The following is a 16,299-nucleotide window of genomic DNA, read 5'->3' as shown; positions in this document are numbered from 1 at the left end:
CAGCCGCTGCTCCTGACGCTGCATCAGCATGTATTTATAAATCTCTTAGATAACACCCTGCGGTCTCTTCCCACATTAGCATTGTGTTTCAGCCGATTCTTCTCCTACTCTCTCTTGTCATTAGCGCTCGGAACGGAATGTCTGAGCCATAGATTGCAGCTCAACAACCTCACTTATAGTTACCATGGCAACTCGGAGGCAATAACCGGGGCCTATAATTTGCTCGCCAATACGGGCCGAACCCCACCTACAGCGTTATTTTATTCAGTTTTTTCACTACTGTTTAGACAACATTTGACATTTTGAAAGCGGTTGTCTCAATGCATCTTCTTTGAACAAAGTGATTCAGGAAGTAAATGTACATATACAATATATACATACCAGGCCTTGAGCTAAACAGCTCTGCAAACCTCCAACATTAAAGACAAAGTAAAAGCTGTTGATGTTGCAGAGTCAGTGCAGGAAGTAAAAGGAAGCCTGGGCGTGCCAATGGACATCAGCAGCCCAATCACGTCGGACGAGGAGTACCTCAGCCCTCTGGAGGAAGGCCTGGATTTTGGAGGTCCAGAGCCCCGGCAAAGTATTGACGTTAGATTCAGGTGTCCCCCTGCATTCCTGGTGAGATATGTGACCAGTCAAATCCTTACGGAATTACTGGCAAATATTAAAATATTAGACTCATAAACTGTTTTTTGGTTTTGATTGGCTAGCTCATTATTGTCCTGCGTGCGCCTAAAATGTCCTGTGTGGTCACCAAGTGGACGTCTCTCTTTGTTTTGCTTGTGTTTCAGGCAACAGTGAGCGATCAGGCTGTCATTGAAGGACAGGAAGTCACCATGTCTGTCCGTATCAGTGGTCAACCCAAGCCACTGCTCTACTGGTAGGTCCCCGCACCCATCACAGTATTAGTAAGTGCTGGCATGCTGCCTAGGAAGTTCCTTCAGCTGTGGGCAACACAGCTGAAGTGCGCAGGACGTGCTGAAGTGGGAGTTCAATGTTTTACTGCACAACAATCCCCGGTAAGATGGAACTTTGTACAACATGCACAATCCAAGTACAGCAGCGCCCAACAGCAGCCACAGAGCTGCTGAGTACCCACAAACGCAAATGACCCACCAAACTAATGAGTCCTCTGACAAAAGAGTGAAATTGTGAGAAACGCTGAGGCCATGTGAAAAATGTGATTGAATTTCTGAACAAGGCTCCGGTCCTTTGGCGCTGGTAGCCAACGCTCTGCTATTAGCCACTGCGTGATTCATTATTGCTCTTAGCGAAAAAGAAAAAAGCAGCAGCTTCAAACAGCAACACTGGCAAGTTCCCCATTCATATTTCTCCTTCATGTCCCGTGGAGAGCAGAAGCCAACGCTTCTTTCTCCTATTTGCTACAGCAGCGTTGCTATTGTTGTTGTTGTTGTTGTTGTTGATGTTATCGTGGGACGACTTCAGACACCTCACGGTTATTTTGGTGATGTATTTCTCCAAGGCCCCGCCCTCGAGTGCAAGTTTGTCCCAAATTCACCATAGTGCTGTTTTAAATATCCGCTAACGCTTCTTAAGTGGCTTTAAAACGAAAGAAAAAAAACAAAAACCTGATGGCAGAAACATTTTTCAATTACTGCTCTGAGGATTTTGAATTTTAAAACAAAATTAAACCTGCCCGTTGTGTCCGGAAAAACAACAAAAAAAAAAAAAGAAGCCCAGTTTGCTTTGGACTTTTCACGTGTTGTGCAGAGGATAAGTTTGGAACAGAGTAACGCCGGCTTCACACGTAAACGTGGGAGACGAGAACAAGCCTGAGTCACTCCAGCAGGTTCTGGATTAGTCATGACTCTCCAGAGACAATGCAGGAGAAACGTGATGTTGCCAGTCACTTTGTAAGCATGCAGCCCACCTCCTCTCATACCGCCCAGAATGAGTCTCCAAGTCCAGTTGCCACGTGGTGCTGTGATTGATTGTCGGGTCCTTGGTTTTTAATGGAATAGAATAGAATAGAATAGAATTGAATTGAATGCCTTTATTAATCCCACATTGGGAACATTTGCATAATTACAGCAACAATATAGGGCAAAGACAAAACAAAGTAGATTATTTTTTTTAAAAAAAGAACTAAAATAGAATATTTTGAGTAAGAAAGAAAAAACAAGATATTTATATATATGTTATCTTCTAGACAGTTGGATTATTTACAGGTGATCTACATAATAGTAGATAATAATACTGCTGCTGTCTTGGCAGGCTGCGGGACAGAGTGACGGTGAAAACAGGGCCGCGGCATGTCGTGCGCGAGACTGAAGACGGCGCTTTCGAAATGACGATCAAGTCGGCGCTGAGATCCGATGCCGGCGTCTACACCTGCAAGATCATTAACGAGTACGGGACCAAGCAGTGCGAAGGGAAGCTGCAGGTCAAAGGTAACAACCCCGCAAAATCCCTCAAGAGTTTGGTGGTTTTCTTTCTTCTGGTCAACCTATTTATTCCCCTCGGCGACTTCCTCCCAGCGCCGGCGGTGGAGCCCAGCCTGGCCGTCCTCCGCCCAGTCAGGGACATCACAGCCAACGCCGGGGAGACGGTCCTGTTCGAGTGCCACGTCATCGGGCCCAAGGACACCGACGTGGACTGGCTGGCCGACGGGAAGCTGATCCAGCCGGCGCTGCTCAACTGCAAGATGCACTTTGACGGCCGCAAGTGTCGCCTGCTGCTCAACTCGGTGCACGAGGACGACAGCGGGACGTACACCTGCAAGCTGAGCACGGCCAAAGGTACGACTGCCTCGTGCACCACGCAGTTGGCCCTGTGTAGCGCTGCGCCGATGTTGACTGTCATTTCCACCCCCGACACCTCCCCCCCCCCCGCCCCGCTCCCTCTGCCTTCCAGAGGAAGTGACATCATGCGGCAAGCTGAGGGTCATCCCGTCCACGGATCCTCTCTTCACGAGAAAGTTGGACGTCCTGGAGGTGATCGAGGGACGCAACGCTCGCTTCGACTGCAAAGTCAGCGGGACGCCGCCGCCGAAGGTCATCTGGAGCCACTTTGGTGAGTGGCGAACTCTAACTCACCATCAGAGTGGCTCCTGGAATTAAAACAAAATAGCCTTTGTACACCTCGATGGCATGGTAGAATTTCCCAGATTGGATGCAGCTTCCGGGATTTTGACTGTATTACCTGAGCCAATAAAATCCTCCCCCACTAGCAGGACTGGATGGATCAGACCCCAGACTTTTATGAAGCTTTGCAGGAAAATAAAAGACCTCAGGCCTCCCTAAAGATTGCCTATATTGGTGTTTTACTCAGTAGCAGATAAGGACGCAGCTGGTCTTGGTCATTCCAGGCTGAGAGACCTACTAACCTACAATCTGATATGAATGACATTGATACCAATTGATACTCAGTAAACACATAGCACATATTTCTGGGCTTTTTTTAAGCAGGATTCATCCAAACAGCTTTCGTAGTCTTTGTAAAAATGCTAAATATATTGTAGGTCAGCTGCATCTAAGATGACAGAGTTGCATCTTTGTCTTCCAGACGCCCACAAAGTATTTAAAATGATTGTTGCCTCATTTGATTTGAACACTGAGCAAGTTTGCTTCATGTAGAAACTACAATGGTAATCGCTCACTGGCACTCTCTCCTCCTCAGACCATCCACTGGTTGAAAGCGAGGACATCCGTCTCTTAAAGGAGGGTGGCCGCCACTCCCTCATCATCTCGCACGTGACCAACGAGGACGAGGGTTTCTACACTGTCACGGCCCGAAACATTCACGGCGAGTCCGAGAGCTCAGCGGAGCTGTACATCCAGGAGCCCCGGCCAGCCATCTCCTCCCAGATGTGAGACAGAGTGCGATTAGGCGGAGGCGGAGCCACGGGCCCTCGACATTTGTGATAAGCCGACAGTCCTCTTTTTTTTTTCCCCCCTCCACAAGGGCCAAACTGGAGAAAATGCCGTCCATCCCCGAGGAGCCGGAGGTGCCTGAGAACGAAGTTGAACGCTTCACCATGCCGGATTTCATCAAGCCGCTTTACGACCTGGACGTGGTGGAGGGAAAGGAGGCGGTGCTCAAATGTAAAGTGGCCGGCCTGCCGTATCCCACCATCGCCTGGTTCCACAACGGCAAGAGGATCGAGAGCACAGAGGACCGCAGGATGACTCAGTGTGAGTGTCAGTCAGCCCACTTCATATACAATCATATATCAAGCCAGATTGTACAGACTGGACCTTTATGAGAAATGATCATAGAAGCCTTTCAAAGCTTTGCTTGTCTGGACCCTCTCATGCGTTAAATAGACCTGAGACAACTTTTGATTCATCATCAAATAAAAAAAAAAGTCTTCACTCTTTTCTTTTTCTCTGGCTGCTGCTCTCTGCTGCAGTCCGCGACGTGCACAGCCTGGTCATCCGTTCCGTCGGCCACGTGCACGGAGGCGTCTACAAGAGCGTCATCTCCAACAAAGTGGGCAAAGCCACCTGCTACTCTCACCTCTACGTCACAGGTGGGCCACCGTACGAGTCCAGTGGCCAGCGGGCTTCGGTTGGAGGTGTTGACTTTCACCTCTGTCCTCTGCAGACATTCTCCCCGACCCTCCTGATGGGACGCCGGTCATAGAGTCCATCACTGGCAAAACCATCACCTTAAGCTGGAGGAAACCCAGGAGGCTGGATCCTTCCATCGGTCAGTATGCAGCGGTGACACTCCGATCTGTTTTGCGGTCTATTGGTGATATACAGTATCTGGATTGGGAAACAAATTAAATCCAAGTCACGCTTCTGAAAATAGATTTGAAATTGATGAACTCTCTCCGCTTGACCAGATCCCGCCTCGCTGATGTTTGCCATCCAGCAACAAGCCCTCGGCTCCATCCAGTGGACCATCATAGCTTCGGGTCTGAAGGAGACCAGCTACACTATCACCAGCCTCTCCAAAAGTGTGCGCTACGCCTTCCGGGTCCTGACCATCACCTCCAAGGCCTTCAGCAAGCCCTCGCCCGCCACCGACCCCGTGCAGCTGCTGGACAGAGGTCCGCGATGGCCGCTGCTGTCTGCCCGTTCAGGATGTAGTTATATACATATATGTGTACTGTATATTATATGATGTTGTTTTGTTGTTGGTATATTTGTCGTCTTAAATCCAGGTTCCTACCTTCAGGAGGCTCCGGTGATTCTCGACAAACCGGATGTTGTTTATGTGATTGAAAACCAGTCGGTCACAATCACAGTCACCATAAATCACGTCAACGCTGCCATCATCTGGAAGAGGTACTGACCCACCGCTTTCACTCTTCTATTGAAAGAAATCCAGTGATGCATTGTATTTTCTTATTTCCTTTAATAATTTTACATAGACAAAAAAAATGAGCAGTCTTTTTTTTTATTTTTATATGAAATCCATACAGTCGGTGCTGTAGCGGTGGGACCGCTGAAGTGGTAGCAGGTGTTTAAGGTTGCCCACTGGTCTGGCCAGTGGATTATTGGAGGGTGTGTCACACACAAACAGACAGACTCACGGAGCAGCTGCTCCAGACTCTGTCAAAGTTTCCAGTGCAACAGAAAACACTCATCTGTTTATCTGCCCCGACTCAGCATTTAACAGCTGAACATCCAACAGCGACGTCAGCTTAGTCCCAGCCTAGACCAGGACAGACTCCGCCCACTCACCTCAGGGGGAAATTGAATTGTTTGAGTATGACGCAGCCTCCTCTTATAGGGCTGCTCTGGGAATCTAGGATTTGAAACTTTGGATCGTTGCTAATGCTTCTTTCCTCAAGGACAGAGTGAATATGACGGTTTGCTCCGTTCCTCAGGAGGGGGGCGCTGCTGGCCGGCAAGCCGGGTGTCTGTGAAATGTCGATGCCTGACGACGACCAGCACACGCTGAAGCTCTTCAAAGTCAGGAGCGTGGACGCGGGGGAGATGACGTTCGTGGCCTCCAACAAGTACGGCAACGACAGCTGCGCCTTCACAGTGGAGACGGCAGGTAGATCAGCAGAACCCTCCGTCTGAGCTTCTGACAGATAGAGACTTTCACTGCTGCGGCCGTCTCAACTCTTTGCTTTGATTATTTTCCACAGCGGCGCCAACGTTTGAGACCATCATGGAGGACTTGGACGTGTGCGCTGGGGAGACACCTCGCTTTGCCGTGGTGGTGGAGGGCAAACCGGTCCCGGACATCCTCTGGTTCAAGGTACCGGTCCAGTCCAGCTGACCAGTCAGAAATCAACTGATGAAAAAAAAAGATTTATATCCATTGATTCGAGTCACGTGCTTTCAGAATGACACCCTGCTGGCAGAGAGCAGTCATTACACGTTTGTGTACGATGACAACGAGTGTTCCCTGGTCATCCTCAACGCTTCTCCCGATGACTCCGGCGTCTACACCTGCACAGCCAGGAACCTGGCTGGTTCTGTGTCCTGCAAAGCTGAACTCACCGTCCACGAAGGTAAAATAATTTCCCCCATCAAAAAAAAAAGAAAACCCTCTTAACTCGAGGCTTGGGAATCTCATTTTATCGTAGCTCAAAGTAAAGAGGATCCGATGGATGAAGAGACTTTTCTGAGGAAGATGCGCAGATTGACTGACAACTACGACATTCACAATGAAATTGGAAGGTGAGCCCGAACAAAGATTTGTAGTATTAGTGTTCAAAACATACTGCAGGTATTTTCCTAAATGCCATAAAACTGTTCAATTGCACGGTGATGATGAACGAATGAAATAAAATGAATGAAATAAAACTTTAGCTTTACTCCTTCACAAAATCTCCTTTGCAAATTTCCCCATCGTGGGATCAATAAAGGTCTTCTTCTTCTTCTTCTTCTTCTTCTTCTTCTTCTTCTTCTTCTTCTTCTCAGAGGGGCATTTTCATACGTGAAACGTGTGACCCAGAAGTTGGGCAAGACAGAGTATGCCGCAAAGTTTGTCTCCACCCGAGCCAAGAAGAAGACGTCGGCCCTGCGAGAGATGAAGCTGCTCTCCAGGCTGGACCACGAGAGAGTTCTTTACTTCCACGATGCCTTCGAGAAAAAGAACGCAGTCATCATCGTCACCGAAATGTATCCTTGTGATGCAGTTAAAGGACTATTTTGGTCACTCTGGACAGTGTTTGAGCTTGCATTCATCATGTCAAGGTTGGATCCGTGCACCGTATATTTCAAGGTTTGTGGCGTGGTGAACCTTGATCGAACCTCTAAAGATGCCACGAGGAAATGCTGGACAGATTTGCAAGGAAATCTGCAATCACAGAGTCAGACGTGAGTTGTGTTTTAATGAATCTCTGGTGAATTGTATTACTTCTGAAGTCCGAAGTAATTATTTGTGTGTGTGTGTGTGTGTGTGTGTGTGTCCATACTGGTGCTATGGGACTAACAGGTGCGCTCCTGTATAAGACAACTGCTGGAGGGAGTCGATTACCTGCATAATCAAAGCATTGTGCACCTGGACATCAAGGTACGGCTGCTGACACCTTTTCTGTTCTTTTACTTACGCATCAGTCTGCATATATAAATGTAGATATTAGAATTAAATTCTGGCAGTAGATATTTTTCTTTAATATATTTTTGATGCTATGATAACAGGAGATTTCACTGCTTTTTGTTTGTAGCCCGACAACCTTCTGATGGCAGATCCCCACGGGGATCAAATCCGACTGTGTGACTTTGGCAATGCCATGATGATCACACCTGATGAGGCCCAGTACTGCAAATATGGCACGCCAGAATTTGTTGCCCCAGAAATTGTCAACCAGACGCCAATTTCCAAAGCATCGGACATCTGGTAGAGCGCTGCTGCTGATTCTGATTTCTTTCTGTTTTGTTTGTGTGCTGTCTGTCGATTTCAGCTCATTAACCATCTTTCCCTAATTCTGTTCTCATGTTTCCAGGCCAGTTGGAGTGATTGCCTATCTTTGGTAAGTCACCCGTCAACCACATTGTCTATTGCAGCCCCGACTCTTGATCTTAATGCACAACGTGGCGTTCAGACGTGCTTGTTTTGCCATGTAAAGTCATTCATTCATTCATTCAGAGTTGTTGCCTTGTTAGCCGCTCACGTTATGACCTCACTGAAGAATTGATCGCCGTGAAACATTTTAACCCCTCTGTGATCAGCCTGACGGGAGTTTCTCCATTCGCCGGCGAGAACGACCGCAGCTCTGTCCTGAACATCAGGAACTACAATGTGGCCTTCGAAGAGAGCATGTTTGCCGAGCTCTGCCGAGAGGCCAGGGGGTTCATCATAAAGCTGCTGGTGGCAGATAGGCTGTGAGTAACGCAACCCGCATCTCTGTTTTCTGTTTCCAAGTGAAGTGATTGTGTAAAGCTTATGAATAAATATCTGATTTTTAATTCGGACGAGCGGCTCAGGAAATGAGTCATTCGTGCGAATGGCGCATAAGGGAAATATATTCAGCGGGCGGAATCGCCGTTGTTGGCTCTTCATCGCGCAGCTCTTGCAACTCTTTGAGACAACCAAGGGGCAGTGGTTCCTTTTCTGGAAACCTAATCCAAAAATAGTGCAAGACAACAGCATAACATTGCTGTGATGTAAAACACAAGCAACCTTTTTGCTAGCTCAGCTTAATAATCAGTCAATATCAAGTCACTTATGAATACATATTCTTACAGGAGACCTGACACCCAGGAATGTCTCAGGCACCCCTGGTTCAAGGTAAAAAAGAAAAAAGAAAAAAGACTTTATATTGCCATGTTTTTCATTATTTATTTGTTTATTTACAACTTATATTATTGAATGTGCAGATACTTAGCAAGGGGAAGGCCATAAATACAGAGGCCCTGAGGAAGTTTACATCTCGGAGGAAATGGCAGGTGAGTGACACTTTGTTTCCTGCACATGTGCGCACGACACCCTGCATGAAACATCTCCAAATAATTCTGCCGTCTGCTTTTTCTTACCACTGCAGCGCTCACTCATCAGCTACAAATCTAAAATGGTGATGAGGTCGATACCAGAGTTGCTCAACGATTCCTCCAGCCACATTTCCATCGGCATCCCAAGGCACCTGAGAGAAGGTTCGCCGTTGCCATCGTCATCGTCAGATTCCGACGAAGACGTCGGCGAACTGCCGTTTATTCCGATGCCACTCCACATGGAGTTCTCTGGATCCAGGAGGTCGCTGAATGATATCCAGAGCAGTGAGAAGGAAACGGGGAAGCAGGAAACACTGAGCAAACCATCTGGTTCTCCCGTTCAAACTCAGGTTTCCCTGGAACCTAAGCAAACGGATAAAGATGAGGTTGATTTGACAGGCAAAGGTCGCCTAAGGAAAAGGTCATCACCAAAAAAAGATGAGAGCTCATCCGATGAAGAAGCACCAGCAGAATTGCCCCAAAAGTCCGAACTAACCAGAAAACCATTGCGCAGGGGCTCCAGCATGGAGTCGGATAAACTGGAGAGCGGACGACGGAGAGGAGAGTTGAGGCGCGGCGGCTCAGCGGACAGCGCTTTACTGCTGCGGATCACACCTGAGGAGGAGGCCGGTGAGGGCGGCCAGGATGAAGGAAGAAAGAACCTCAAGAAGGCCGTCTCCATGGAATTGCCAAGAAGGAGCACCAGCCCGGGAACTACCAAGATGAGTCAGGAGGACTACGCTCTCAAACTGGAGCTGATGAGACAGAGACTGCTCCGCGACGTCTCTGTGGACAAGAACAAGATGAGTGGACTGAGAGGACCTCTGTTGGAAACACTGGCGATGGGAGATGAGAAGCGCACAGTGGCTTCAGATCGCTACTCTCGAACTGCCCGTCTCGGCCCGCCACCGCTGACAAGAGCCGCCTCCAGCGATTCTGCCAAAGACGAAGCCTCCAAACCAAAGGTTTTGCGTAAAACCGCATCTTTCAGTCAAGGGGATTCGGAACCCATTGCTTTGCACCGCCGTTCAGGAGCTCCCCTGGAAATTCCTTTGGCACAGGTCGAGGAGAGAAAGCTGAAGGAGGCAATATCAATGTCCTCTCTCACTGAGCAAATTAAGCTGGACTCACGTCCAGTGACACCAAGAGAGCCTTCGCCAAAACCGCCGACACCAGATTCGGTCAGGCAGGAAAGTCCGATCAAAACAGAAAGTGAGGAATCCTTCGTGGAAAAGGAGGTGAAGCGTGATGATATCATGAACGAAAAGATGGATGGGCTGACTACAGATAGTAATTTTGATGAGCGATCGAGCACAAGTGGTTTCTCAGAGAAGGATATGAGCATATCAGAAGAGCCAATGATAGAATCAGAAAATGTGGGCCAGAGGGTGTCTACACCTCCCCCTGAGGTCCACAGCTCTAATCTAGAAGAGAGGATGGAGGTAGAAGTAGAAAAAGACCAAGAAGGAAAGGAAGAAATATCGAAAGAGGAGATTGAAGAGGAGAGGGAAAGAATCAAGGTTGCTGAATCGTATATGATAGAAAATGACATTTATCGAGAAAATGGACAAATGCCTGCTGAATCCTTGGATGCAATCGTAAGCACAAGCTCTGTTGTGGCGAGGCCAACACAAGAATACACTGATCCTTCAGCAAATGTTGTGTCAACTTATGTAACACCCTTGCCTCCCACTCAGGCTGTTCTCCCAGATGGAAGGAGGTCGGCATACGCCAGTATTATGCAGACCATCATGGTCCCGACACTTCAGCCACTCAGCGATCAGCCCTTAGGGCCGTCCACACCAGTGGTTGTTCCATCCACTTCACCATCTGTGGAGTCAAGTCAAACCCCTTTGCCTGTCGCTCCGCCTGTCAGTGTGCCCTCTGCTTCACCTGGCACATCAAAGCCGACTGGCACGTCAACCACCGAACACCCTGCCGTCTACTCACGGGTAGCCTCGCCTGAACTCATCACAAAAGAACCCAGTCCTCCAAAGACACCCACACAAATGCCCTCTCAACAGGAGCCTTCGGCAGGAGCTGAGATCGAGGACATCAGCTCTGAAGAGGTCTTTGAGGCCCGATTCAAAAAACGAGAGTCTTCCCTTTCGAGAAGTCTGAAGTTTTTGTCACGGTCTAAGAATGAGCAGAAAGTATCAGAATCTCCAGAGATGGGTGAAGAGATATACAGACCCGGGGCGAGCGGTGCACCACTGGAACTGGCACAGAGAAGACTTGAGGAAAAGTCAAAGTCTGTGCAGGACCTTCGGGAAGCTCAGAAGGACCAAGGTTTCATGAGGAGGCTCTCGTTGCGCTTGAAAAGAAGTCCGTCTGCTGAGCGCAAGGCGGAAGTCGCCAAAGAAGAGGATTCATCCACACCAAGACGAAGACTGTCTTGGACTCTTGGCCGCAGAGGGTCACAGGACAAGAAAGATGTCGAGACGGGCCACAGTGATGCGGCAGGTTCGTTGGTGGAACAAGAGGACAAGGACCTCCGGAAACCCAACGAGTCACCTGTCTTGGCCATGCGCCGAAAAATTGAGTCCACGGTGGCTGGAATTTCCACAAGGATTCGCAGCTACTCAGAAGAAAGGAGAGCATCTGAGGACAAAGAAAACAAGAGGACGCCAATCTTCTCCATGATTCGACGCGCAACGTCAGAGAGCCGTGCAACAAAGGTTGCAGGTGTTCCTCAGAACCAGCTGGCGTCTCAGGCTGGTAACGGTGCCTCATCTGAGTCTCTGGACTCCATGTCCAGCCTTAAGCAGGAGCCACCAAAGGGTACAGAAGTTTACATTTACTTTTTTTTTTTAACGTGTCAAGACTGAATCGCAATGTTGGTTAATGTTTTTATTTTTACAAAGGTGTGGAAGGAGAGCGCAGATCTCGCTGGGATCGATGGGGCCTGACCAGAGGGAGGCGGGACAAAACAGTCTCACAGCCGGACATACCAACAGCAATCTCCAGGGATAACAGCTCAATACGATCCCGGCAGTACTCAAAACTTGCCTCTGGTAAAAAAAAAAAAAAAAAAAAATTACACAGGTGTTCATGTATATATTGTCATTACAGTCTGTTTCAGGTAAAGTCATCAAAGCTAACAGAACTTTGAGTCAGACCCTTTACTTAGGTGAAAAGATTATTTTGTGCCTGCGCAAACACAGATGCAACAGCTTGGTTTGCTCAGTTTAGTGTGAAGACATGAAAAGGGAGAAGCAGCCAGCCTGCCTCTGTCATAGCTGTTGCCAGGCAACCAGTGGACACCTCAGAAAGTGATTTTCCCCAACAAGAAACACAAATCACATACAAAGAGCTATGCTAGTAAGGTGTTGCTGGGCAGATTTGTGATGTGATTTTAATCTAGTGCAGGAGTCCCCGACCTTTTTAGGCACTGAGAGCTACTTCATGGGTCCTGAGTCGTATGAAGGGCTACCAGTTTGCTACACTCCCCTGAAATTACAAACTCTCTCAGTTGTATATTATTATTAATGATACTCATCAATGTGAAGACACGTATCAGTTAATGAGTTCTCAATAATGATCAACAATGACTGAACAAGGTTGGATAAAATTCGTAGAGTGAGTTGTGCAATTTTTCGAACAGGCCTGCGGGCTACGACTCGCGTGGTCCTTGGGGGTTAACCAGGTGCCCGCAGGCACCGCGCTGGTGACCCCTGATCTAGTGGCACATTTGGAGTTCGCTCCACTTACCTGCTCCTCTCTGCTCACAGACTTCCCGCCAGTTTTCCACATTAAACTGAGGGATCATGTTTTGCTGGAGGGGGATCCAGTCACACTCAGCTGTCTTCCAGCCGGAAGCCCTCATCCACACGTCACCTGGATAAAAGGTGAGGACGATCAACCGTGTCAACAGGGCCGTGAACCAGAGCTGAAGGTCTCACAGACTCAGGAACTGAGGTCTTCATTTTTTAATTTTTTTTATTGATTGTTTGGTTTTTGTTTGGTTTTTTTTTGGTTTTTTTTTTTTAGATAAGAAGCCGCTTGAGATTGATGCCAGGATGAACATGATCGCCTGCCCTGATGGCCGCCAGCTGCTCATGATTATGCAGACCACCAAAAAAGATGCCGGTGTCTATGAATGTGTTGCCACCAATCCCCTGGCCTCCGTCTCCAGCTGTTGCACGATATCCCTCGCACGTAAGACCTGAAGACCTTGTTCCCGACAGACTCTTTGACCCTACCGGGTTATAGACTGGATGCCCTCGAGCTTTGCTGAGCCTTTTGCTTTTCCAGGTCTTCCCAATCGTCCTGGGACCCCTGAAATACCTCAAAAGTACAACAACACAGCCTTGGTAGTGTGGAGGCCATCAGACACCATGGCTCCATGCACATACTCCCTGGAGAAGAGAACAGAGGGTCCGAGTTCACACACACACACACACACACACACACACATACAACAATACTCTTCTATTATTGTGATATATTTATGTCAGTTGCTTCTCCTTTGCTGTCCAGGTGAAACAAACTGGTTAATAGTGGCCACAGGAGTGGCAGACTGTTATTACAATGTCGTTGACCTGCCACTAGGGGGCAGCTTCAGGTTCAGGGTGGCCTGTGTCAACAAGGCTGGCCAGGGCCCTTACAGCAACCTCTCTCAAGTCATTAGTCTGGATTCTTACGGTGAGAATTATTCCACGTCTCTCTGCCTGTGTCTAAAGTGTAACCAGATGAGTTGAATGTTAGATTACATTTTGTTATATTAAAAATGACGCACCTTGCATTAACAAAAAGACGTATTTTAGCTATTTTATTTGTTCATCTTTTACATCAATCCTTTCTTTTTGTGTATGTTTCTCCTCTGCTCGTCCATAGAACCACTCAAGTCCACTGCTTCTGTGGTGGTCAAAACTGCACCCGCAGCTGCTCCCCCTGCACCTGTGGTCATGATGTCATCCGTGAAAGTGCCTCCCATGAAGCCAGCTCCCAGTAAATCCACTACACTTACGCTCATTCCGTCCTCAGCCTCGCCTCCAGCTCCAGCTCCAGCTCCAGCTCCAGCTCCTGCTCCTGCTCCAGCTCCAGCTCGTGCTCCAGCTCCAGCTCGTGCTCCAGCTCCAGCTCCAGCTCCAGCTCCAGCTCCAGCTCGTGCTCCAGCTCCAGCTCCAGCTCCAGCTCCAGCTCCAGCTCCTGCTTCATCTCCAGCTCCGCCTGCAGCCAAGCCTGCTGCTCCAGAGGCCGTCAAACCGGCCGCGGCGCCTGTCAGTGCTGCTCCTGTAGAACCAGCTGTCGTTCGGACCACCGCACCAGCCAAAGCCAAGACCATGCTGAGCATCAACGTGGGTCGACCCCAAAACAAACTGATGCCTCCACCCGTCGTGCCGCCCAAACCCCAGAGTCCCGCGAATGTCCTCCTCTCTGTGAACAACAAACCGCCTTCTCCGGTCCAAAGCCCCGCCCCCGTCATCGGGAAACCCATCTCGTCTGTTCCAATGTACAAACCAAGTGCGACCGCCGCCCGTGTCGCCCCAACGTCTCAACCCACGGTGGTGACCACCTCCCCTTCAGTCGGCCCCAGGACTCTGTCCCCACCCGTGGTTGTGGTGCAGAGCATGGGGCCAGCGGTGCAGGGAGGGGGCGACGGCTGGAGCACGCAATCATCGGGAGGGCTCACGCCATCGGGTCGGCTCACCCCGTCAGGTCGGCTCACGCCGTCTTTACCGGTCGTGCCTTCGGGACGGGTCACACCGTCAGGACGGACCACGCCCTCAGGACGGAGGACGCCGCTGGGCCGGCCTGGAGAGGGATCCCTGCGCCAAGGCGTTCCTCAGAAACCCTACACCTTCATGGATGAGAAAGCAAGGTGATGAGTCCTGATACCAGTGGGATGTGTGCGTTTTTTTTTAAACCTCAAATGCAAAACACATGATAGTTGAACTAAGTTCATTATGTCTTTGGGTTTCTCATGATATACCAGTATTCTTTTATCACAGACATATTTTAGGTTATTATTTACCTGACAATCTTAATACCTTTTCAATCAGTCAATACGTTGGTTTTAAGAACAAATGTCAGAAATATCTCATGGCTGAAATCATTTTATCCAAACTCACAACTTCCTGCTGTGACTAACTATTCGTGCCACCCCAGGGGTCGTTTCGGCGTGATCCGCGAATGCCGGGAAAACGCCACCGGGAACCTCTTCATGGCCAAGATCGTCCCGTATGAGGCAGACAGCAAGCAGGAGGTGCTGCAGGAGTACGACATCCTCAAGTCCCTCCACCACGAGAGGATCATGGCCCTGCACGAGGCCTACGTCACACCGCGCTACCTGGTGCTCATCGCCGAGTACTGCAGCGGGAAGGAGCTGCTCTTCAGCCTCGTGGACAGGTGAAGCCAAGCGGCGCCGCCTAGTGGCAGACCTCTTCAGGGTCGCCCTCAGTCCTGAAATCCTTAAATCAACTGCGTGTGTGTTTGTGTTTCAGATTCCGATACTCCGAGGACGATGTGGTGACCTACATAGTGCAGATCCTGCAGGGTCTGGACTACCTGCACACCAGACGTATCCTCCACCTGGACGTCAAGCCGGAGAACGTCATCGTCACCCACATGAACGTCATCAAGATCATCGACTTTGGCAGCGCTCAGACTTATAACCCTCTCTTCCTCAAGCAGTTCAGCCCTCCCATCGGAACCCTGGACTACATGTGTAAGAGGCCCATTGCTGGAAATATCTGGTGCCATTGATCCGGTGATAGGTTTTGACGAGAATAATAATAATAAAAAAAATATGTTTTACTTCTGGTGAAGAGGCCAAATGCAACCAAGAGAGAAATCTGGTTGACTACAACTCAACATTGAAAGGCAGAATGTTACAATTCACAGCACCTCCTTTGGTCTGCTGCAGTTTCTGTTTGACTTTAACAGTAACGCAGACAGAAATTAGAAGCTTTTGAGCCGAGACCACACATTTCGATATTCATTTCAAATAAAAAAAAAAAAAAAACACTTAATAAATCATTTTAAAGTCTGTGTCTTCCAGGAAAAAGGCTGCGGCTTTAAAATGAGTAGCATTGAACCACTTTATTTTTATTCCTTCTTTCTTGGTGCAGCTCCGGAGATGTTGAAAGGAGACGTTGTCGGCCCTCCAGCCGACATCTGGAGTGTAGGTGTCCTGACCTTCATCATGTAAGTTCTGCTTTAGGACCTCTGACCCTGATGAAGGTTGCTAGATTTAACCGTGAGTGGTTTCTGTCTTTTTGATGAACCTCTGCAGGTTAAGCGGCAGGTTGCCTTTCACCGAGACAAATCCTCAGGAGACTGAAGCCCGGATCCAGGCGGCAAAGTTTGACCTCTCTAAACTCTACCAGAATGTGTCCCAAAGTGCCTCTATGTTTCTTAAAAAGGTCCTCTGTAGCTACCCCTGGTGAGACGAACTTGTGTTTTGTTTTTTGTTTACACGTGGGCCACTTTGAGT

General features: G+C 48.8%; 1 protein-coding gene across 1 annotated transcript in view; it reads left to right on the top strand.

Annotated features, from left to right (window-relative positions):
* Positions 1-16,299, top strand: part of spegb (striated muscle enriched protein kinase b) — a 29,854-nt gene that overhangs the window by 11,173 nt on the left and 2,382 nt on the right. Inside the window, exons 7-40 of the mRNA XM_076014037.1 lie at positions 452-618; positions 792-880; positions 2,236-2,411; positions 2,499-2,759; positions 2,875-3,033; positions 3,640-3,829; positions 3,925-4,154; positions 4,373-4,492; positions 4,567-4,671; positions 4,811-5,017; positions 5,132-5,255; positions 5,801-5,973; positions 6,068-6,180; positions 6,268-6,436; positions 6,512-6,605; positions 6,849-7,049; positions 7,190-7,247; positions 7,366-7,443; positions 7,598-7,770; positions 7,877-7,903; positions 8,103-8,255; positions 8,619-8,661; positions 8,751-8,819; positions 8,915-11,642; positions 11,726-11,875; positions 12,593-12,709; positions 12,852-13,019; positions 13,116-13,238; positions 13,341-13,505; positions 13,698-14,685; positions 14,973-15,212; positions 15,308-15,531; positions 15,935-16,010; positions 16,099-16,248. Coding sequence (XP_075870152.1) covers positions 452-618; positions 792-880; positions 2,236-2,411; positions 2,499-2,759; positions 2,875-3,033; positions 3,640-3,829; positions 3,925-4,154; positions 4,373-4,492; positions 4,567-4,671; positions 4,811-5,017; positions 5,132-5,255; positions 5,801-5,973; positions 6,068-6,180; positions 6,268-6,436; positions 6,512-6,605; positions 6,849-7,049; positions 7,190-7,247; positions 7,366-7,443; positions 7,598-7,770; positions 7,877-7,903; positions 8,103-8,255; positions 8,619-8,661; positions 8,751-8,819; positions 8,915-11,642; positions 11,726-11,875; positions 12,593-12,709; positions 12,852-13,019; positions 13,116-13,238; positions 13,341-13,505; positions 13,698-14,685; positions 14,973-15,212; positions 15,308-15,531; positions 15,935-16,010; positions 16,099-16,248 — 8,308 coding nt within the window. The remainder of the gene's footprint in view (positions 1-451; positions 619-791; positions 881-2,235; positions 2,412-2,498; positions 2,760-2,874; positions 3,034-3,639; positions 3,830-3,924; positions 4,155-4,372; positions 4,493-4,566; positions 4,672-4,810; positions 5,018-5,131; positions 5,256-5,800; positions 5,974-6,067; positions 6,181-6,267; positions 6,437-6,511; positions 6,606-6,848; positions 7,050-7,189; positions 7,248-7,365; positions 7,444-7,597; positions 7,771-7,876; positions 7,904-8,102; positions 8,256-8,618; positions 8,662-8,750; positions 8,820-8,914; positions 11,643-11,725; positions 11,876-12,592; positions 12,710-12,851; positions 13,020-13,115; positions 13,239-13,340; positions 13,506-13,697; positions 14,686-14,972; positions 15,213-15,307; positions 15,532-15,934; positions 16,011-16,098; positions 16,249-16,299) is intronic.

The sequence above is a fragment of the Nelusetta ayraudi genome, unplaced genomic scaffold, assembly GCF_046127955.1.
Source record: "Nelusetta ayraudi isolate G7.1 ecotype Tasmania unplaced genomic scaffold, CSIRO-AGI_Nayr_v1 ptg000163l, whole genome shotgun sequence".
Taxonomy (NCBI): Eukaryota; Metazoa; Chordata; class Actinopteri; order Tetraodontiformes; family Monacanthidae; genus Nelusetta; species Nelusetta ayraudi.
This window is presented reverse-complemented; position numbering and strand designations above follow the sequence as displayed.